The sequence below is a fragment of the Monomorium pharaonis genome, chromosome 7 (genome assembly GCF_013373865.1).
Source record: "Monomorium pharaonis isolate MP-MQ-018 chromosome 7, ASM1337386v2, whole genome shotgun sequence".
Taxonomy (NCBI): Eukaryota; Metazoa; Arthropoda; class Insecta; order Hymenoptera; family Formicidae; genus Monomorium; species Monomorium pharaonis.
Window position 1 is genome coordinate 4,150,159 of NC_050473.1, and position 20,674 is coordinate 4,170,832.

At 35.1% G+C, this 20,674-nt stretch overlaps 4 protein-coding genes across 9 annotated transcripts; 1 reads left to right on the forward strand and 3 right to left on the reverse strand.

Moving 5' to 3' along the window:
• Positions 1-71: 71 nt before the first annotated feature.
• On the reverse strand, positions 72-6,399 carry LOC105829298. 2 transcript variants are annotated; one of them, XM_012668028.3, is made up of 4 exons: positions 5,125-6,392; positions 3,385-3,537; positions 1,413-1,763; positions 72-1,271 (listed from the first exon to the last, which is right to left on the reverse strand). In XM_012668028.3, the coding sequence occupies exons 1-4, from the start codon at positions 5,743-5,745 to the stop codon at positions 1,104-1,106; spliced, it is 1,293 nt and encodes a 430-aa protein (XP_012523482.1). In that variant the 5' UTR covers positions 5,746-6,392; the 3' UTR covers positions 72-1,103. The 2 variants fall into 2 exon arrangements, 1 of the variants encoding a protein (XP_012523482.1); XR_003625563.2 differs by having other exon boundaries at positions 1,156-1,271; positions 3,385-3,568; positions 5,125-6,399.
• On the reverse strand, positions 6,009-12,747 carry LOC105829299. Of its 3 annotated transcripts, none has more exons than XM_036289283.1 (5): positions 11,757-12,747; positions 10,577-10,791; positions 9,719-9,952; positions 9,401-9,539; positions 6,009-7,358 (listed from the first exon to the last, which is right to left on the reverse strand). In XM_036289283.1, exons 1-5 carry the CDS (start codon positions 12,048-12,050, stop codon positions 7,341-7,343), a joined length of 900 nt encoding a protein of 299 aa, XP_036145176.1. In that variant the 5' UTR covers positions 12,051-12,747; the 3' UTR covers positions 6,009-7,340. The 3 variants fall into 3 exon arrangements, with proteins under 3 accessions (XP_036145176.1, XP_012523485.1, XP_012523484.1); XM_012668031.3 differs by having other exon boundaries at positions 6,009-6,990; positions 11,757-12,745; XM_012668030.3 differs by having other exon boundaries at positions 6,840-9,321; positions 11,757-12,741.
• A 745-nt stretch (positions 12,748-13,492) lies between these two features.
• LOC105840846 (START domain-containing protein 10) lies at positions 13,493-17,556 on the reverse strand. Of its 3 annotated transcripts, XM_036289284.1 has the most exons (10): positions 17,332-17,555; positions 16,961-16,994; positions 16,713-16,870; positions 16,376-16,545; positions 16,164-16,311; positions 15,932-16,084; positions 15,720-15,844; positions 15,530-15,652; positions 14,869-15,009; positions 13,493-14,299 (listed from the first exon to the last, which is right to left on the reverse strand). In XM_036289284.1, the coding sequence occupies exons 4-9, from the start codon at positions 16,529-16,531 to the stop codon at positions 14,905-14,907; spliced, it is 810 nt and encodes a 269-aa protein (XP_036145177.1). In that variant the 5' UTR covers positions 16,532-16,545; positions 16,713-16,870; positions 16,961-16,994; positions 17,332-17,555; the 3' UTR covers positions 13,493-14,299; positions 14,869-14,904. The 3 variants fall into 3 exon arrangements, with proteins under 3 accessions (XP_036145177.1, XP_036145178.1, XP_036145179.1); XM_036289286.1 differs by having other exon boundaries at positions 13,496-14,299; positions 16,376-16,503; positions 16,961-17,554; XM_036289285.1 differs by lacking the exons at positions 16,713-16,870; positions 16,961-16,994 and having other exon boundaries at positions 17,332-17,556.
• Positions 17,557-19,566: 2,010 nt separating this feature from the next.
• LOC105838334 (succinate dehydrogenase assembly factor 2, mitochondrial) lies at positions 19,567-20,594 on the forward strand. Its single transcript, XM_012683840.3, has 3 exons — positions 19,567-19,703; positions 19,792-19,940; positions 20,203-20,594. The coding sequence occupies exons 1-3, from the start codon at positions 19,671-19,673 to the stop codon at positions 20,471-20,473; spliced, it is 453 nt and encodes a 150-aa protein (XP_012539294.2). The 5' UTR covers positions 19,567-19,670; the 3' UTR covers positions 20,474-20,594.
• Positions 20,595-20,674: the final 80 nt, after the last annotated feature.

Sequence of the window (20,674 nt, forward strand, 5' to 3'; positions counted from 1 at the left end):
AACAGACTTTGTAATGTTCAATGGTTATTGCAGTTGCACTAGAAAAAGTGAATAAATAAATATCGAATACATACGAGCAACAATTATTAATACTTATTTATTCGACAAGTTCCCATTTCCTCCTCCACCCCGTCATTTTCTCTCTATTTTCTATAGAGATATAGATATGTACATATATGCATACATACGTACACACTCTCGTGTATATGTACAGTATACGCGCGTTAGACTGGATAGAATCAACTATACAAATAAATTTTATGGATAAAACACTCAACGGCAGCATTAATTTCTACAAATTCTTAACTTTCATTACCTCAATAGCTCATAAATGTCAATTACTTATGTATCGTATATTACTGTTTTGCATTGCAAAGTTCGCAATAATGTTTTATTTGTGATCACGTACACAATCTTGTCGCAAACATATCATTCACTTGATACGTTCATTCACAGCCATACATCTTCCCCAACCGTATTTTTCTCTTTGCTCTATGTGTTATCGCTCTGTGTTATCGGAAATGTATGTTTTATAACTATTCTTAAATCGATAATCGACGTGCTAATCGCGCAAAGTAGCACCTTGATTTTCCATATATTAAGTATGCGCTATTCAATTTCTCCTTCCCCTAAACGCAAAGACTGGATTTAATCTTTAAATCCTTCATCTTTCGCTATCGACTGCGCCACTCGAATTACGCGAACCTTGATTTTTCCTAGCGTGAAAAACAAAAGCCTCTACAGAAATCTAACGATATATCTATTTTGTAATAAAACATATTGATTTTTAATACTGAAACGTTTAATAAAGAAATTCAAGAGCGCGATACGAGACTTACCATAAAATAGCGCGATCGAGTGGCGCTCGTCATAGTCTCATAAATCCCGATTTCAGTTTCGATTGCTATTACCAGGCACGTTCCAGAAGAGATCGTAAACTTACAGATTGGCCAAGAATCGTTCGATCTCGAAAAATTCGTCTTGTCGAAAAAGATTTCTCGATCGCGCATGATTTTTTCATCCGACATATTGACTTATTTCTCTTTCTTTCTCACATGGATATTCGCATTTATATAAATCAAAATTGATTTCTCGTATCGTATCTATGCAAGAGAATCCACATTCGCAGATATAATCGACACTGTCGTGGTATTATTTGGTAAAAGGGTCCCATTTTCACCATCCTTCTCATTTACATCGGTATGACCGATGAAATCTTGGGAGGCTACCAACAGTTTCTGCCGTCGTGCTTGCTTCTTTTCGCGTTCGATCTGATACAAAATAAGCGAAATAACACAGTGTTAGACAAAGCACTGATTAAATCGTTCCATTCAGCTTTTTTAGAAATTTGATTTGATAAGTTTTATTTGATGATTAATAAAATAATCGAATTTTTTTTTACTTATACAAACCTTAAAGAATAATCGAAGGTAGTGACATGGAAACACGACACACTGTCCTTTCTCTTCTTCGGCATCAATATAAACGCCACGAACTAGAATGGTATTGCTACAATTAAGAAGGACCAGAAAAACAAAACAGCCAACGTGAGTGATCCAGCAAGACAATTCCAGATTGTCCGGCAGCAGCCACAGATCGAGCGCGTTCCATATACCGCGCCAGACGTTCACGGTCCCCAAAAAACTCAAAAACAAAAAGGCATCCGCAACCATCAAGCGAATAAGACCCTGAAGACGCGCGCAGATATATCGCATCAACGGTTGTAGACAAAACGTCACGGCCACTATAAAATACCCGATAGCCTGAAATTTGATAATGTTACTTTTACTTCTCTCTCTCTCTCTCTCTCTCTCTCTCTCTCTCTCTCTCTCTCTCTCTCTCTCTCTCTCTCTCTCTCTTTCTCTCTCTCCTCCTTTCTCCTCGTTTAATTGTACAGGAAAGAGAATTTGTACGTTACAAATATGTTTAAAAGATGAGAATTCTCACTTTTTTCTTCTCTTTAACAATACTAGCTAAATCTCAAAAATGTTACAAACATTAACAAAATGCAAAGAACATCATTAATCTGCATTAACAAATTTAGATCAATAAAAATTTAATAAACGATATTCTTAAAAACTAATGACCGATAATTTTTTTATCGTATATAATTTAAGCACAGTCGTGCTAATGGCAATAATATGACATATGTAACGAATCACAGATAACGTGAAATATTACATGTGCATACACCGACAATTGTGCCATGTGCCGCGGCAATCATGCAATTGGCGAATATTCAATTATATAATCCAACTACCGGGCGTGTGTAGTACCATAGTGCAGCGCATTAGGTACGTCGTATGCCTGTAATGTAAAATTCGCAATTTCGAACGGATTTAAAAGTTAAGAACGAACAAATAAATGAATATGAATGAATGAACGAACGAACGAACGAACGAACGAACGAACGAACGAACGAACGAACGAATGGAGTGAATGTGTGTGTGTGTGTGTGTGTGTGTGTGTGTGTATGTGTGTGTGTGTGTGTGTGTGTGTGTGTCTGTGTGTGTGTGTGTGTGTGTGTTATATGGGAAAGAAAAATAAAAGAAATATGAATGTTCTTTAAACTTTTCATTATTATTATCAAAGCTTCCTATCCTATTGAGAGATATCAGTTTCTTTTATTTTAGCCGACTTTTAATTTTTATCACATGACACAAGTCTCGTTTAATTTAATTCACGTTTTTCACGTAGTAACTCGACGGTATCAAGTACCTGCAGATTATTTCGTACGTTAATGATATCAGATAGTGCGTTCAAAATTTTCCGCTTATGAATCAAAATGCTTAAATTACCTAATCAAATCATAATGGTTAGGTAACACATCTTTAAGATGCAATTCTTGTTATCGCTCACAAGTTTGTTTGACGTTAAATGTAAAAATATCTGTCTTGAGACTACATTTTAACTGCAACTATTAATTCTTATCACCGTGACTCGTGTTATTGTCTTCGCTCCATTTTCATCTATATTTGTTTTCATCTGTATATAATTATTACTATATTCTGTTTCTTTTTTTTGTTACCATTACACAGAGTTTAGTAGAATCCTCTTAATAAATAATGAAATAATACGATAATGTTTATGGAATGGTATTGAACGGCACACGGCTCGATACGAAACACGAATAGTACAGAAATAAGATTTGAAGAAATAAAGAAAAAAAATAAAGAATACAATAAAATAAGATATAAAATTTTGTTGTGCCTATTTTTTTAGTTGAAGAAACGCGGTCATGTGCAAATTTGCGTATACGCGGAAACAATATAATTACATATATAATGCAAAAAATAATTAAATCATAAATCGTCTTAGGAAGAGATACTGAACATCGCGTTGATCGTCGATACAAAAGACGAGAGGCGAGATGCTTATATTTACCAGTGAACCAATGGCAGAATACTCGGCATTTTCTGGAAACAGGTATATGTCGAACAAGATCCAAACTCCTCTCCAAACGAAGACAACCAACGTGCCCACGACACCGACACTGAAGGCGCAATCCAGTAAGTACAGCGACCAGTCCCTCGTATTCTGTAACCGCACGTGATAGATATTGCGATATCTATTAACATTACAAATAACACACGAGTAGTATAGTAGTATAATTATTTTATAACAGATCATGTAAATAGCATTACAATATTTAAAATTTAGTGATGAGAAAAATACTGAACGATATATCAGAATACAATTTCTCATATGACAACGTATTAACGGCTAAGAAAGTACATAAAATGTCAATGCAAAAATGATATCTTATCTCAAGCTATTCTCTTCCATCGCTAACGCAGCACAAGTATTTGTGAAAAAGGAATGATGCAAAGTAAAAACTTTCAATCGCGATATTACAAAGGTGTAGACTCTCCAGTTTAAAGATGGTAAATGGTATTAACATTTTTTTCATTAAACAGAGGACGGGGAGAGAAAGAAAGACAGAAAGAGAGAAAGAGAGAATAAGGGGAAAATGAAAAACGACCTTAAAATTACATTTCTATTAAAATAAACGATAATGTACATATGATATAGTCTGATTGCAATGGTAGAGAAAAAGCAACATCGAATTACACTTGACAACAATTTTTGTATACGTAAACGTACAATAACTGACAATCGTGTCAATATTTCCTAAAGGTATTCGGTCGTGTAACATAATCTTTTTTTGCAACATCGTCGACATTTACGATCATAATAATTATTTTAACGCGGCAATAAATAAATAGAAAATGATTATAAGCGCGTATCAAATGCGATTAATCAAACGACAAATCAATTAGCGTACATGCACATACACGTTGCGCTAATGCGCATGTAAACTGTACAGGCGCAATAGTGGTTAACGATCGGGGGAACTTAGCCGGAAACTGCGCTTATACACACCGATAACGTGAGCTTGGACGACGCGTGTAAATGAGCTACATACCATCCATGTAATGCGCGATTTACAATTTAACATACGATTTATGATTTACGACGCGTTTTCGATTTAGTAAATTCAATTGCTGGGATGGGAAATGCACCTGGAAACAAAAAATGCAAAAGAAAACCCGATAAACCTGTCTATCTATTGATGTTGAGAGAAAGGTGTCACGTGTTTTTGTTTTGCTTTTAATGCGAATCTTCTAGATATACAAGTATTTGACTTTTAACGCGAATCCTTCAGATGCGCCATCTTTTTTCACATCTCCTTGATCACATATCTCAACTGACAAATTTTCCTCAATAAAAAAAAAAAACTCGTGATAAAGTACTGTGTATGTTACTTAAACTTGAGAAAATCGCTAAGTATTCTTTACATTTTCAAATTCCTATTACATCATTCTCTCTAGTGCTTGTATTATCACGCGAGATTCTCGCATAGCTGTCGCATTTGTCACAATGAAATTGAATATGATCAATTATCAAAGACCAATCAAACGACTCTTGTGTAATTTAATCATTAATATATTGAGACAATACTCAAATGTTACTGGCAAGTTTGCCAGCACAATAATTAATTGGTGGTATGCTTTTTACATGGCACAAAGCGTGAATATTCAAAGGATAAACGGGCATGTCCTCGATTGAACCTCGCGGTAAAAAAAAAGAAATTTAGTGATTGAGCCGAATACGAGTACTTACGTTAACGCGAAACATAGTCTGCACTTGAAAGTAACCCGGACACGAGTCGAGAACGAGGGAGAAGGGTGGCGCGGATACGTTGCGGACAGCGCGCATAATACCAAGCGCGAGAAGACTAACGATGGTCGTAGCGGAGACGGTGCCAGGCGTCAGCTCTGTATAGATGTCCAAGGCCTTCCAGGCACCACGCCAGGCGTTTACGCAGCAGAAGCCGAAAACGCCGGTGTAAAATCGCGAGCCGAGATAATAGGACAGCCGATGCTTATCCGGATGCAGAACGTCATCCAGACCGTGCTGTAACACGCTAAAGGCAAAGAGGCCGGTGAAACCGATCGTGATCGACGCGAAACTGCTCAACACCGGCTCGTCCGGATAGACGTAGAAATCGCTGAGCTCCCAAGTGCCGCGCCAATAACCGACTACCGCCGGCGCAGCTACGAGCGCGGAGAATATCGTGTCCAGGATCGTCAAGATGGCATAGTGTAGACGATTTGACGATCTGGCTCTGTCTAAACTCTCAGTCATCCTGGCACCAGCTGCCGCATGCAGCTCAACCATTCTTACCCAATCCGAATTGAATTTAGTAGTCACGCCGTCGTCGCCGCCACCGCCGCTCGTCATTACGCATCGTTCGTCCCATCGAAATTACTATAAGTGAATATTTTCCCTTCTAGGAGACGCACGACTTGAAATCAACTTGAAGAAATTGCCGGTGATCCTAAACATTTAGGCACGAACGTCGCGATATTCATTTCTCGGGCTATGGAATCGATTTTTCATTTAATTCGCCTCCTGTTTATCAAGACTAGTTTTCATCATCGACGCCCTCGTCCTCGTCGCCGTCGTCGTGACATCCTTTATCTAGGAAGAAATGATGGCATATCTTCTCTCGTACTCGTTGTATTCCCTCGGATCAGTTTACAAACCAACTTTTTTAAAGCCACTCTCAGAAAGCGTAAACTCGATGAGTCAATGACGCTCGTCGAAGTTTGTTCCAGTAGTGAATTGGATCATGGCGTTCTCTTCCAATATGATCCAAACTTGTGGTATCGCACAATCTAATCTTGATATTCGTCGAAGCGGATGTTAGGAAGATCAAACGGAAAAGATGAAAGATGTAAAGGAGTTGACTTTGTGTCGCATTTATCTTTGGTTCGAACGCTTTTAGGACCGACGAACTCAATCGAACAAACTCGATCGGCGGTCGAGAAGCGGTCGGGGTGACTACTGACTTGTCTTCGGTACAAGCGTTATCTTTTATTAACCGTTAACCGCTAAACTCGCGAATCAGCACTATCGCATTATCACGAACAACGTCGTCGCTCACCCGGCACGGAGGATAGTACCCGCGCGCGGTATGCTCTCCTTTCCTCCCTCGTTCTCTTCTACGCTGACGATCCCCACCTACGTATACATACGTATACGTATGCGTTATAATCGCCTCGTTCCATCGTGTATCGCGGTGCTATCACCGATTAGAACGATCGGTGGCAGCCGATGACAGCCACGCGCGTTTCTGCGCGAATACGCAATTCCAAGACGATTCGGTAGCGCGCTTCGGTCTTTCAGTTGACCGAATCGTTGTCGAATCTGATTATCACGAGTTCTTTTAACTTCTGATGTACCTCGGCGCATTTTTCTCCATCATTTTAAATTTAATCCAAAAAAGTTGAGGGAGAATCGTCACCTTGGCAATATGTACTTCAACAAAGAAATTATGTATGTAGTTTATTTTTTCCTTTTTCTCCTCTAAACTACAAATATGCTTTACGGAAGAAATGCTATGTAAGTACGCGATGTCAAATTACGCATATCGTGCTGCTGTTGAAAGCGACAAACGTGAGATCAACATGCGGGTAGAAAAATCTGAAAGAAAACATAAGAATGTTTATATATTTGCCACGAATAAAAGAGAATGTTTAAAAAGATGCATTTTAAGTTAAATTAACGACAGTCGACGGTCAAGGAAAAATGATTACAAGAATAGTCTTATATTTTATCATTAAACTGCGGTAGAGACAGAGCAGAATCATTCAACTACAATGGCATAATTTTTTATCACCTTGATGTTATTCTTTTTCTTGTCTTCCATTCATTTAATCATTGATGTATATTCATTTATTTAACCATTGACGCTTTAGCCAAAATAATCGCTAATCGACTCCTTTTTGTATGTCAATCAAGCTTAGGTTACAACATCTTGTCATCTTCGTCCCTTAATTCGTCCCCGTGGGCTTCGTCAGGGTCAAATGAAGATTCATTCATTGCAAAGTATAATACGGAAGATATTGAAAAAAAAATATATATAGAATATTTTGCTTCATAAACGTTTATCTGAAATTATTCATCTCTATATCTTGTAATTATTGTTTTCTAACAATAAATAGATAATGGAAAACATCTTAAATATATTAATCCACTGTAAGACTACATAACAAGTCTGACTCGTTAGCATATATGTATGTGTTCAAATACAGAAAACAGTCAGTTAGATTAATTAAAAATCTTCTGCTATACGATGAATTACTTTCTTCTTTCTTTATCTTTCCTTATATTTAGCAATGATACTTGTAATTCGTTATCGAAAACTTTTGATAAAGAAGTAACAGTTGCGTCTAAATTTCATAGATAAAATCACTACTTGCGTATTAAACGATTGTTACAAACGATTGATAATTTGTGTCAAATACGATAAAAAAACGGATAACACTTCTTTTGTAGATAAGGAACGTTGATTTTGCGTCTATATGCAATCATAGCGCCTGCGTATCTTTCTATTATCAATGCACGATAATCGGTAAGATCATTTCATAAACTTCCGGGGAAAACCAATGCAACATCGTTATGGTCTTTCTATTTACAATCTAGCAACAATTGCTTTCTGTTATATTGCAATTATTTATTTCTTTGCATTTTTTTTCTTTCATAATTTTTAATCGTTTTAAAATACCCTTTGATGTAAATATAAAGAATAAACTTTTAAAATATGCAACAAATTTTGTTTGTATTTAGTTAAAAAATTTTAAGTAAGTAATACTAAAGAAACGATTCAACGATTCATAATTGAATTGGAGAATAAAGAAGGATCGGGAAAAATATATGCTCGATTGCACATTAAGGAATAAAATCAAAGTAAACGTAAAATATATTTGCGCAATTATTGAACGAACTATGATTTTATCAGTCTAATACGATAGCTACGCAAAAATTCGATAAGAACGACTGACTTTTAAAAACGACTAAATCTTCCTCAGCGTCGTTCGAGATGACTCTTGTGATAACGTTTAAAAAAGAAATCTCTTTTACAACCTGTAGAAAACAAACGAGTAATCCTATTGTTACTCTCATCGTACTCGTGACGTCGCATATAGAGAGACGGCTGCTTCGCCAAAATAAAGCGACACAATCAAGTTTATATCACAATCCGAGTACGCGTTTGTACTACAACGTTACGATCGAGAAAGTATGGTAGGAAATACAAGTATTTTATTTTCCCATATATGAATTGATTAATCAAGATAACAAACTTAAAATTAAACAAGCGCGTACGAGTACGCTCCATGTACCATATAATCGTTAAATACCATTTGGCAATTGAGTACAGGGTCGGCTCGACTCCAGAAGAAGAAGAAGAAGAAGAAGAAGCGACTGTCACGAAGTGCATACAATTGACTGTTGTCGAATTGACGTAAGAGTAAGTCTACAAAAACATATAAGAAAATAAGGCCAGAAAAATAAATTCGAAACGCAAAATTTCCAAGACTCGATAAACAAACCCCTCTGAGATTCACATATTTGTAGCAGCCTGTGTGTTAATCGACACTTCACATAGATTATATTATAAGCAGCTCTCAGTTTGTACGATGTTCAATGAAGTCCAATCATTTAAATTCCAAACAAGTGCCTAATTTAATCGTACATTGGCCTCTTTTCACACAAACGTATTTGTATAAACGCTTATAATTATAATTACATTCATATATAACTATAATTAGACATGTAAATGTTATATGTATTGTCCTTATATTAACAAACGTGACAGATCGAGCCCGGATTAAGGAGGGAGGGGGGCTAAGGGGGACTATAGCCCCGTTTGTTAGAGGGTCTCACCCGAGCTATTCAAGAATATTTTTCATTTTCGTCAAAGGGCCTCAATGGAGTCAATAGCCTCGAGCCTCAAAATACCTTAATCCAGTCCTGCGTCGGACATACGTGGATCAGTAATGTGTATCTTAACAAAAATAAGAAACTAGATTGTCTAATACTTAACACTTACCATGTTATATCTAGTAGGAAACTGAAAAATGTAACTCGGCGTGTCAATGAAGATTATCAATGGAGTGGCTATCAAGTTTCGAACAGAACGTAAAATCGCCAAACACATCAATAGCGAACATGTCAAAGACATCATTATCCTAAAAGAAGACATTGTGACAATTAATAAACATAATTGATACATGAAGCAGCTTCGCTGTAAGAAAATATTTTCTCTCTCTACTTTGGCCCGTTAATGTGAAAATGCCTCAGTGCGAAAAATATTGCACTTATGTCAAAATGTCGAATGTCACCATGGACAACAACCAATTGCACTTACCACATGTGCATAAATAGATAATTATCAATGATGATCCAGCCACCTCGCCAATGCGCGATACATGCCACTCCAAAGGTGTAAGTATATAGGATTCGTAACATTCGATATGACAGTCGTTTTCGCCAACTTGATTTCGCCCACTTCTTCACATAGACGTTGTGAAGTTGATCTTTGAAAACGGTGTACGCTATGTGCAAAGCTGCACCGAATATAAAACAAAACCAGCTGGGAAACCTGTTTAACAAAATCGTTTAATGCATACATATAATCCTAAATCTTGCTAAGAAACAATATAAAAACGCAACATTTAACTGCCATCCGCAAATCGAAAAATATACAGATAGATTCTTGTCATGTGTCGATAAATCATCGAAATTATGGGAATTGATTGTATCTCTTTGAGACTGAGACTCTACAACTCTTGTATTGGTAAACTTTCGGAATTTGTCGTCAACCATCATCATTGGTCATATAGCATATCGTCATACCACATAATAAAATAAAATACGTGAAACTCATTCATCGTTTGCGTTGATTGATAACTCGCATCATATCGTCGCTCTTGATGAATCCAAAACATTCGCGATTCGTATATATCGGCGTACATTTTTTTTATTATACCTAATTATTATAGGATTAGATATTCCGTAGAACGCGATAAAATGTAGTCGTATTCGCAAATTCGAATTTTGTCTCGATAATTACTCACTTCTGGCATTATCATAACTGAATAAACACTTTATTTCTGATCATGAGAAGGATTAATCTTAAGATTATCTCTTCCTGCAGTAGTCACACGCTAATCTCACGATTACTGACGATTATTCCAATCAACCCCCGTTATTTTTTGTTACTCACAATTCCGAATGATGATCCATGCTTGTCCATACACCTCTCCAAAAGCCGATTGTTAAAGGAGCAACGATACTCGTGGAGATGAACGTATCGAGTAAAGAAAGTGTTACTTTCTTGCTTCTCGATCGATTTGAATTTTCTGACGAATCTTGGGATTTAAATACTTGATTCAAGACCTCCAAATAACTAAGCTTTCCACAACATATATATTTTTTCTCCTACAATATTGTTGATGCAAAATTAATTAAAGGTTATAATATAGATGAAAACAGATCTTAGATGATACAATAACATATGATATATATATATATATATATATATATATATATATATAATATATAAGTTATAATAATTGCAAATTTGCTACGTGTCTCGAAACTTTCTACAAATCTATCAATAAAACTGAAATGCTGAACGAGTTGAAAATTGCAGAAGTAAGATTACATTTAATTACATCTAATTTTTTAAATGTTAGGCTCGAAACATCCCGGGCAGCAGTATGTCCAAACTCGAGTACATTTTTAATTAAAAGATGTCTAAAGGTGCCTTTTCACGCTGACGCTTGACGCTCATTTTCAGCGTCAAAAGACATCACGTGACTAAAAATGACGAATGGCTATCTTTATTTTCAGTCACGTGATATCTTTTGACGCTGAAAATGAGCGTCAAGCGTCAGCGTGAAAAGGCACCTTAAAAGACGTCTCGATTTTAGACATTGTGTACACTGAGATAGGCTACATAGGCTGCGTTTCGATATTCACTGCCAGTACTGAAATTCTACAGTGTATGGCTGGTATTCATAGTCGAATCTTATTTCAAGATCGTCTCAAGCAATATCTTAAGATGCTAATACAGCTCTGTGATTGGCTGATGGCATCTTAAGACAGTACTTAAGATGATCTTAAATATAAGATCCGACTATGAATACTGGCCTATGTGACGTAAACTATAGATTTTCAGTACTGGCAGTGAATATCGAAACGCAGCCATAGAGTCATAGACATACGTATGCGTGTACATACATAATATTCGTTTCACTATATTTACTACTAAATATAACATAATTGTAGATCTGATTCACAGAAGAAATACTCTTTTAGAATATGTATTTCGGCCTCTGATTTAGAGAGTAGATGAATCTTTAAAAAGATGTCAAACGGATGACAAATAAAAGAAATTTTACCTTGGAATTATTTCGCATTTTCTTATCGATAATCGATATTATCTTGTCGTCTTCATTTTCTTCCGTTTCCACATTTCCAACCGTAGGCACTGAAAGATGATAGTTTTCATCCTTATCAGTCGATGTCGATATGTTGTCGTATTTTATAGTGACGTGTTTTGAGTGTTTTTGCGATATTACCGTTTGTATAAGACTGATGTTTGAACGAGAATCCACCACCTCAACCACAGATTTTTCTAAAACTTCTTCATTCTTGAACAACGAATGCATAACGGATTCCGCGTCACAGGACATAATTAGCCTTTCGTACGGTTGAAAGAAAATTTCTTTTTCTAATCGTGCTATCGCGTTGTAACAGCGCGGGTACAAATTATACTTTCCGATTCGATTCGATTCGATTCGATACGATACGATACGATACGATACGAAAGAAAAATAAAGCGGAAGTTTTACCACGCTCAACAACAAAATTCTCAAAGCTCTATTCGTTTTGATGAAAAGCGAGTATGAGGACTGGCGGCTTGCATGTCGTGTTATTCACTTATGTTACAAAGCATATACACGTATAGTCGCATCCTCTAATGTATCTTACAAATAAAATACATAAAGCACTTTCGAGACTTGGTCCGGCCGTACTATTCACATCGTCCACATTATCCGCATCGTGTATCGAATTCATCCTTTTAATATTAAACTATTATACAAGTACTACTCGGTCGTTAGATTTCACTGAATTTCATGTTTTGCATCTCGTTCAACAAGAGCAAAGTGTTTCTCCTTTTTTTAAAATTTCAATTATATATACAAATCTTAGTCAAAACACAATATTCCTTTCCTTTTCTCGACAACAGGTACGTTGAGATTTTCTCAAAACCGCAGAAATCATCTACTTATCGAAACACGATCCGCATGTCCAAATATCCATATTAATGAGTAGCATATAAGTAATGGTTCTGGCACACTAGACGCGATAAACGACGAGCGATATCCAATAAGAGTTCTGCATTTTCCAACAACAAAATGTTCGAAAATGCAGAGCTCTCATTGGATATCGCTCATCGCTTATCGCGCGTCTAGTGTACGAGAGCCATAATACTTGAAACTTAAATAGTAATGAATTAGCGATATAATAGTGACGCGACGCGTCAACTTACCTTGATGCAACATCGTCACACGTGTCATGTAGTACGTGTATACCTATATACCGTTCTATTATCATCCAGGTGCTCTGTTTAAACACGCGCTTACGCACACCAGGCCAAAAAAATGTAATTCCATATTCAAGATAACATAATCAGTGATAAAAGAAAAAGTAAATTTATCGACAAATTTACACAAAAGAAAAGATTAATGATCTTATTGAATTCTATTACAACTCCTCAAATTACAAAATTTCGCAAACAATTAAACGCAAGCTTGCAAAATTAATTATTACACAATCGCCTTTCTAGAAATTCTAAGAATTAACGTTTCAGTTAATTATGTTTTTTTCATTGTCATCTTACAGAAAAACCTAGAAAATAACATTAAATGTACCGTATAAGTTTTTTTACATAAGACTTATTATCATTGTATATTTCTTAAATTTTTTGTAATAGAGACGGTTCTGCGATTTTTTTCCCTTTATTTTGATGCATCCGATACTTAACTAGAAATAAGCTCTTCTCTATAATAATTTTAATAAAGTGGGTTTGGAGACATTTTATTGTGAAATTTACAAAGTAATCAATAAAGCGTTCTATAAATAACATTATTTTATATTTTTCGCAAATCAGAAAGAAATGTAAATTAAGATTGATTTGATGTAACAAGTTTCTAAATTGTCGATAAACTATCCAAATTTCTAGGCCATCTCGTTATTAGTTAATAGTTAATCAATTGATACATATTTATTTATGTACATGGAATGTATATACCGTATAAAATATTTCGTAAAGTTGTTTGTTTCAAACTTGACGAGCGTATAATTTTTCTCTCTTATTTGTATTTTTCAAATCTGATTTGTCCGAATTTTTTAACTCTGCAATATCGGTGGAAACACACTTTCACGCACTTTTTTTCCTTTTCCTTTTTTAATACGCTGTTCAAGTTTGAACCAAATCTTACAAGAGTATATTCTTCGTAAACAGAAGAATTCGTAAACTGTGAGAGAAATGTAAAACTATTTATCATTTATATCTCTCGTATTTGTTCGTACACAATATAATGGAAATACTTCCGCTAAAAAAATTTAAAATATTGCAAATAAAAATTATTTATAATGGCAAAAAGAATCAGTCGAGTCATGCTTATGTGTATATTCAACTGTTGTTGATATTAATCTACTTGTTTGTTTTACATTACTTAAATTACAATTTTAATGTAATTTAAGTATCTATGTATAGAACAAAATGTGTCTCTTTTTTACAAACATGTTCTTTTTTACAAACAATATGCTTTCATCGTGTCGTTGACATGAAAATACTAACCAAATCTTCTGATTTTTAGAACACATGAAAACTTTTTACTAAATCTTTTTAGTTGTTACATTAAATTCTTCAGTGCTACAAAAAGTTACAATTACTTTGTATATATTAAGATTTAGTATAATATATAACAATGACATAATAATATGCACAATATAGAAGATAGATAATGTGATTATTTTGAGACATATATGTACGCACAGTATATACTCTATTTAAATTATAAAAAATTTTTAATATCTTCCTTCTATATTGCGCGGCGGCATCTTCTTATTATACTTATATTTGCGCGTTTATTTTTAACAATATTAATAATAAATCTGGCTTGAAATTAGTGCCTAAACAAAGCAAGCCAACAATAGTTCTCTTATTGATGCTTACATACAAATCACGTCCGCAAGTAAGGCGATTTTGAGTATAATAACTGAACATATGATCTTGACTTTTGATGCATATTATATATATATATATATATATATATATATATATATTAAATATTACGTTATGTTTGTGTAATTATAATTTATCATGTAAGAAATATGCAAATCGAACTTCGTAATTGTACAAATTGTTCATTACGTTTTATTTGTAATATTGCAACTAGAATTTATATTACTGTTTTTATTATTCATTATTATGCTACTTACCTAAAAATCTTTGTTTCTCTATTGTATCGCTATGAATTAATCGCTATCCATTGCGGTAGATTCTTTAACCAAACTTTCCTTTAATTCAGATTCATCTACATAATTATATTTTGAATTCTTCTCTTCTGCAGATTTTACACACTGAAACGAAAAAATAAGCACATAAAAAAATTAAGTTCGCGCACGCGCGTGTAGAATATATTAATAATAGAATTGACTTTTAAAAATTTATATTTGTCAACTAAACACAAGACAAGAACAACGTCTATGTTTCTATATATGCATATCTCTTTATTGTATACTACTGGCGTTCACAGGGAACGACAAGTCTTGTCCCCCCCCCCCCATGGAAACCGATATGATCGATGCAGATATCTGCAGAAGGAAGAAGAGGTACTCGTCTTTCCCTGAAAAATATTCTGCAAATGCTCTTATGTATTACTGTGCTTTAACAAATAAAATATTGTTATAAATACATATATGCTACACGCATATATGCTAATAATACTGAAAAAAATAAAATTAAAATTTTATGTAATAAAAAAATGAAACTATCACTGAAAGAGTATATCTGGATTACGCATATTATAGTGAAAATCTAATGGAACACACGTAATAACAAACAATATAAAAATTTATAGAAAAATAAATTATTCCTCACTTCTTCGATACGTATTCTAGGTGCCATTATTTGTTCAGGGTAATGCCAAGGCTTATAATTTGGATTATTAAGTAATTTCCAGCTTGAATAGCCCACAGAGGCTTTGTGCAATCTTTTTACCATCTACAAAATACAACTTTGTAAGCAAATATTATATTAATACTGTTATGATATTCTTCATATATCTCACTTTAGGGGCAAATATTTGTGTAACTTTATTAACAAGCCACACAGGTAATTTTCCATGTGGATCTGTATGCGAAACGTAACCCAACTCGGAACCGTCTCCATTGCGCGATGGCCTTACAATATAGCCTTAAATACAATAATAATACTTTGAACATAGAAAAGAGTGTATATTGTACGCATATGCAATTTGCATTGATGTTTTAAGATTTTTACCTGTGAGGTAAGATGTTGCTCGTACAAAGTGTTTTCTAGGTGGATAATCTTTGTGATAAACAGAATGATTCAATATTAATTGCTCTATACCTGTGTCTAACCAAGATCGTTGCAAGACAAAGTCTCTATTTTTTAATGGAGATGGGCATGCCACTAAAATTTGTACAATGGCAATAAAGTGAGATAACAAATATAAAAATTGAAAGATTTATAAATAATATGTAATACTCACTAGAGTAATACCCAATATCGTTGTTTGGATTAAAAAATCCTATATCTTTCGATTCAATCATATGAGTATCCCAAACTTTTCTATATTCAGGATCGTGTAAAACGTCGTACAGTGTTTCTGGTGAAACATCGGGGAAACGTGTTCTAATCTGTAACATCAAGCCATTTAGTCTCATTAAAAGAATAAAATTCATTTATCACAAAAGAACTTACTTTCACCATTCTAAAACTAATTCCTGGGACAGATTTTGTCCAAACAGATAGATCAGGCTTGTTATAATCTAATTTCCAGTCATTATTATCATCATACAGTTGCTTCAATTTCTCAAAGTCTTTATCTTCTGCAATTTTGACAATGCCAATATCCATTGTAGTAGAGCAATCTGTGTACGAGTAGAATAATATAAATATATATGTGTGTGTGTGTGTGTGTGTATGTGTGTATGTGTGTGTATATGTGTACACGTCCCTTTATTGTTAAAAGAATTATCTCTCAAAATTATTGCAAATTTTCACACACACACACACACACACACATTCATTCACCCACCTGGTACTCGTATAAACTTATCCACAGGATAGTAGTATCATTTTTTGTTTTATTCATTCAATTTATAATATTTTTGTTAATTTTTACACAAGCTCATATATTACTTAAAGATTAGAAGAATACTCGAGTAGAATATAACGACTCTTTTTATGATTCATCTGTAAGAAAAGATTAAATCGTATACTTGTAAATTACATACTCAGAGGTAAATATTTGAAGCAAAAAAAAAGAGAAAACAATGCACATACTTCTATTATAGTCCATGACTTTCCCATTCATAGTCTGGAACAAATTAATGATAATCAAGTCATATCACATAAAAGACTCGTTATCGCAGATGATAAAGACTCGGTGTAATTGAACGTGTTGAGAACACTCTCAAGCATGTCCTGTCAACGAACTAGGGTAATCCTGTGTTGCTTCCAAGAGTACCATACGAATAATACAGCGGATGAAAAATATCACGGATAATATCAGGGGCGGGGAAGAGAGGCAAAAGAAACTTATATATCCTGACAACTACGGTAACATCCTTTTGAGCAACGCTAGGCTTTTTACGCTCAAAGTTCGACGATCGACTCAAGATACAAATATGATTCAATCGTTTATCGTTGTTTACCGTCGTTTTACTTCGGTAGCTGCGAAAACGGTAACGACAGTTGCATACTGCGTTATTATGTGCCATCAAATCACAACAAGGATTTCAAATTTATTGTTATGTATTCTCATCGTTGTGATTCTTTCAACTTTCAAGCCATTTGAAACGTTTGACAGAATAATCAACCTATCATCGTAACAGCTGATGCGGCCCGGTCAAGCCCGCCCCCGCCAATCCAGTGCAGCCAGGTGCAACCCGGTGCAATCGTAAAGCTGAAATCACATGGTGCGGAATAGAGCTGCGGAATAGAACGTGCATCATAGAAACTTTTCTGTTAGAGCGGGTATTTGCGCATACGTTTTCTTGCGAATGAATTCAAGAATCGAGCTCTAGGGGCTCGATTCTTGAATTTATTCGCAAGAGAAACGTATTCGCAAATTCTGTTCTTACAGAAAAGTTGAAAATTTATTGGCTATCGTATGGCTTTCAACCAATAAACTTGCAACTTTTCTGTTAGAGCGGGTATTTGCGCATACGTTTTCTTTAAGGGCCATCTACAATGGAGAGTCGTAGGCCGTAGCAGTAGTCGTAGAAAATGTCTCCACTTCGTATTGCTTTAAGGGCCATCTACAATGGAGAGTTGTAGGCCGTAGCAGTAGTCGTAGGCCGGTATTCATAGTCAAATCTTATTTCAAGATCGTCTCAAGCAATGTCTTAAGATGCTAATACGGCTCTGTGATTGGTTGATGGCATCTTAAAACAGTACTTAAGATGATCTTAAATATAAGACCCGACTATGAATACCGGCCGTAGACAATATTTTCATTACGTACTGTTTTACTGATTACGGCCTACAACAGACATTGAGCCAATTCAGTGGGTGCTTACGATGAGCGTTTAGGTGTTCGGGGTTAGTTTTTAGTCACCTCTCTATGATAGCCGGCTTGTATGTTATTGCTAAGTCGTTTTTATTTTAGACAGCATTGCCGTAGTTTTAAGGCCCTCACACATGAATTGACATAACCGTAACGGTAAGGTTTCAACCAATCACGTACTTGAATTAGCTAGAGATACTATAACAGAGATCTGTTCGCGTCACATGCCCCAACATGCTCCTATTCACCCCAACGCACTCCAATACGTTGATTCCGATGACGCCAACCTATTAGAATGCGTTGGAGTGAGTAGGAGCACGTCGGAGCATGGCGACGCGAACAAACCAAGAGATTCGCCAATGCGTTAACGATTTCTGATTGGCTCCCGTCGCTTGGGGTATAACCGGAAGTATGAGAGAGAAAGATAGATATAACTGACAGAGAAAGCCTAGCCGATCTAACCTGTCACCTGTCACCTGTCAAAAGAAAACAGAGTAAACCGCCATCGAAAACGTCATATCCGATATCCGGTTTTACCCCAAGACGGCACATTGGCGAATCTCTGTTATAGTATCTCTAGAATTAGCTAAAGACCTATAATCAAAGATTCGCCGAACGATCAAAGAATGGCGAACACAATTTTGATTGGTCACTTGAGTCACATGGTTTATCCGCCATTGCGTACCCACGCTGGGCGAGAAAGAGGGGAGAGTGTTCTGTGTTGAGCAGTATAGGTTAAAGGAATATGTGTCAGAAATTATAAGGTAATTCAATCTCTGCACTCTAGGGTCACTATATTTTGACGATACATTCAGGAAGAACAAGAAAAATTAAATTTGCATCAGGGGCCCGATTCTTGAAGTCATTCGCAAGAGAAACGTATACGCAAATACTCGCTCTAACAGAAAGTTGTAAGTTTATTGGTTAATAGCCATACGATAGCCAATAAATTTCTAACTTTTCTGTAAGAACAGAATTTGCGAATACGTTTCTCTTGCGAATAAATTCAAGAATCGAGCCCCAGGAAGTCGATTCTGTATTTCTGAAGAAAGTGAAAATATGAAAAGTAAGGAGCATTGTCTGCACTGATTGGTGTATACTTTTAGAATTAACAATATATACCAATCACTGTTACTGACTTTTCATATTTTCACTTCTTTAGGAATACAGAATTGACCCCCTGTTATATGGCTGCGTACAACTTGGAGCAGGCTCGCATTGTTTACTATCTCCACTACTCCAGACCCCAGCCCCAGATCCCAGCCCCCGGCCCCAGCCCCAGCCCCCAACCAGTCACCGTATGGGTACAAGATGGTGGATAGCAGTCATGGTGGGGGGCCATTGGCGCATCTTTGATTATTATTAGCAACGTCAGGTAAGGTTAGATTAGGTTAGGTTATGTTAGGTTAAATTTGTTTATTTAGCACGAATATTCTTATACCAAATCTGAGCATTCTGGGCACAAAGAATTAAACATCCTTCATAATGAATATTATTTGCAATCGTGTCACATCTCACGTAAGTTTAAGGAGTATTTAAGAACACTGAATAAGCGAATAGTTTTTAATTTTCTGTAGAATATATTAAGACACTACCAATGTTTCAGATCAGGCTGCTTGTATTTACGAGAAATGTGTCGGTGAGTTGCAGATGGAAAAACGACTTTCAAGATATAATACATATAGAGGGTCAAGAACCTGGTATTCCACGTTACGGGGAACGCGAAGGAGAAGATACAAATCTCAAAAAAGCACGGTATTGTTCAGAATTTTATTGGAATGAACAAATAATCCAATCAATCTTATCGTCAATTCGAAGTAACGTATATTTCAAATCTCATTTGTATATGCATATATATACACTGTTTACAGTCTGTAAAATAATACTACATATAATAGTTAAAGTTTAAATGTAGTCATACTTTGTCGTTAATATCAGAATTGTCATTTATAACTTGCGAATACAATCTTTTGTTACACTCTCGTAATAGGATTTATTCTATTCATTGTTATTTTAGATTGATATATCAATCTCGTAAACGTGGAATGTTAGAGAATGGTCTACTTCTTAGCACTTTTGCACACAAGTATCTGAATACGTTTGATGACAAACAGTTAAAATTATATGATCAACTTATAAATTTGCCATCCAATGATTGGGATATATTCTATTGGGCAACTGGTGTTAAACCTACCCCACATGAATTTGATAATGAAGTGATGGACTTACTTAAAAAGCATATTCAAAATGAAGATCGACAAGCTAGAATAATGCAACCAGATTTATAAATAATATATTACATAAAACGAATAGAGATTTATGAGAATCTAACATGTAATGATATAATCTAGACTGTAAACTTTATTAAAATTACGTTATGAAAGGCAATGAAAAATTTATTTCAAACAATCAGAAATTTTATTATTTTTGTATAGCCATTTTTATTAATTAAAGATTAAATTTCTACTCTAAATAAATATAATATTTAA

Excerpts from the sequence above, each read along its gene's own strand:
- LOC105838334 (XM_012683840.3), top strand. The coding sequence starts at position 19,671 with ATGAATATTATTTGCAATCGTGTCACATCTCAC. Across the intron at positions 19,704-19,791 it reads GCAATCGTGTCACATCTCAC|ATCAGGCTGCTTGTATTTAC; the intron begins GTAAGTTTAAGG and ends CCAATGTTTCAG. Across the intron at positions 19,941-20,202 it reads ACAAATCTCAAAAAAGCACG|ATTGATATATCAATCTCGTA; the intron begins GTATTGTTCAGA and ends TTGTTATTTTAG.
- LOC105840846 (XM_036289285.1), bottom strand. The coding sequence starts at position 16,531 with ATGGATATTGGCATTGTCAAAATTGCAGAAGATAAAGACTTTGAGAAA. Across the intron at positions 15,653-15,719 it reads CACAAATATTTGCCCCTAAA|ATGGTAAAAAGATTGCACAA; the intron begins GTGAGATATATG and ends TGTATTTTGTAG. Across the intron at positions 15,010-15,529 it reads CTAGAATACGTATCGAAGAA|TGTGTAAAATCTGCAGAAGA; the intron begins GTGAGGAATAAT and ends TTTTCGTTTCAG.
- LOC105829299 (XM_012668031.3), bottom strand. The coding sequence starts at position 12,050 with ATGTCCTGTGACGCGGAATCCGTTATGCATTCGTTGTTCAAGAATGAA. Across the intron at positions 9,953-10,576 it reads ATGGATCATCATTCGGAATT|GTTTCCCAGCTGGTTTTGTT; the intron begins GTGAGTAACAAA and ends TTTGTTAAACAG. Across the intron at positions 9,540-9,718 it reads TATCTATTTATGCACATGTG|GATAATGATGTCTTTGACAT; the intron begins GTAAGTGCAATT and ends GTCTTCTTTTAG.
- LOC105829298 (XM_012668028.3), bottom strand. The coding sequence starts at position 5,745 with ATGACGAGCGGCGGTGGCGGCGACGACGGCGTGACTACTAAATTCAAT. Across the intron at positions 3,538-5,124 it reads AGACTATGTTTCGCGTTAAC|AATACGAGGGACTGGTCGCT; the intron begins GTAAGTACTCGT and ends GTGCGGTTACAG. Across the intron at positions 1,764-3,384 it reads ATTCTGCCATTGGTTCACTG|GCTATCGGGTATTTTATAGT; the intron begins GTAAATATAAGC and ends ATCAAATTTCAG.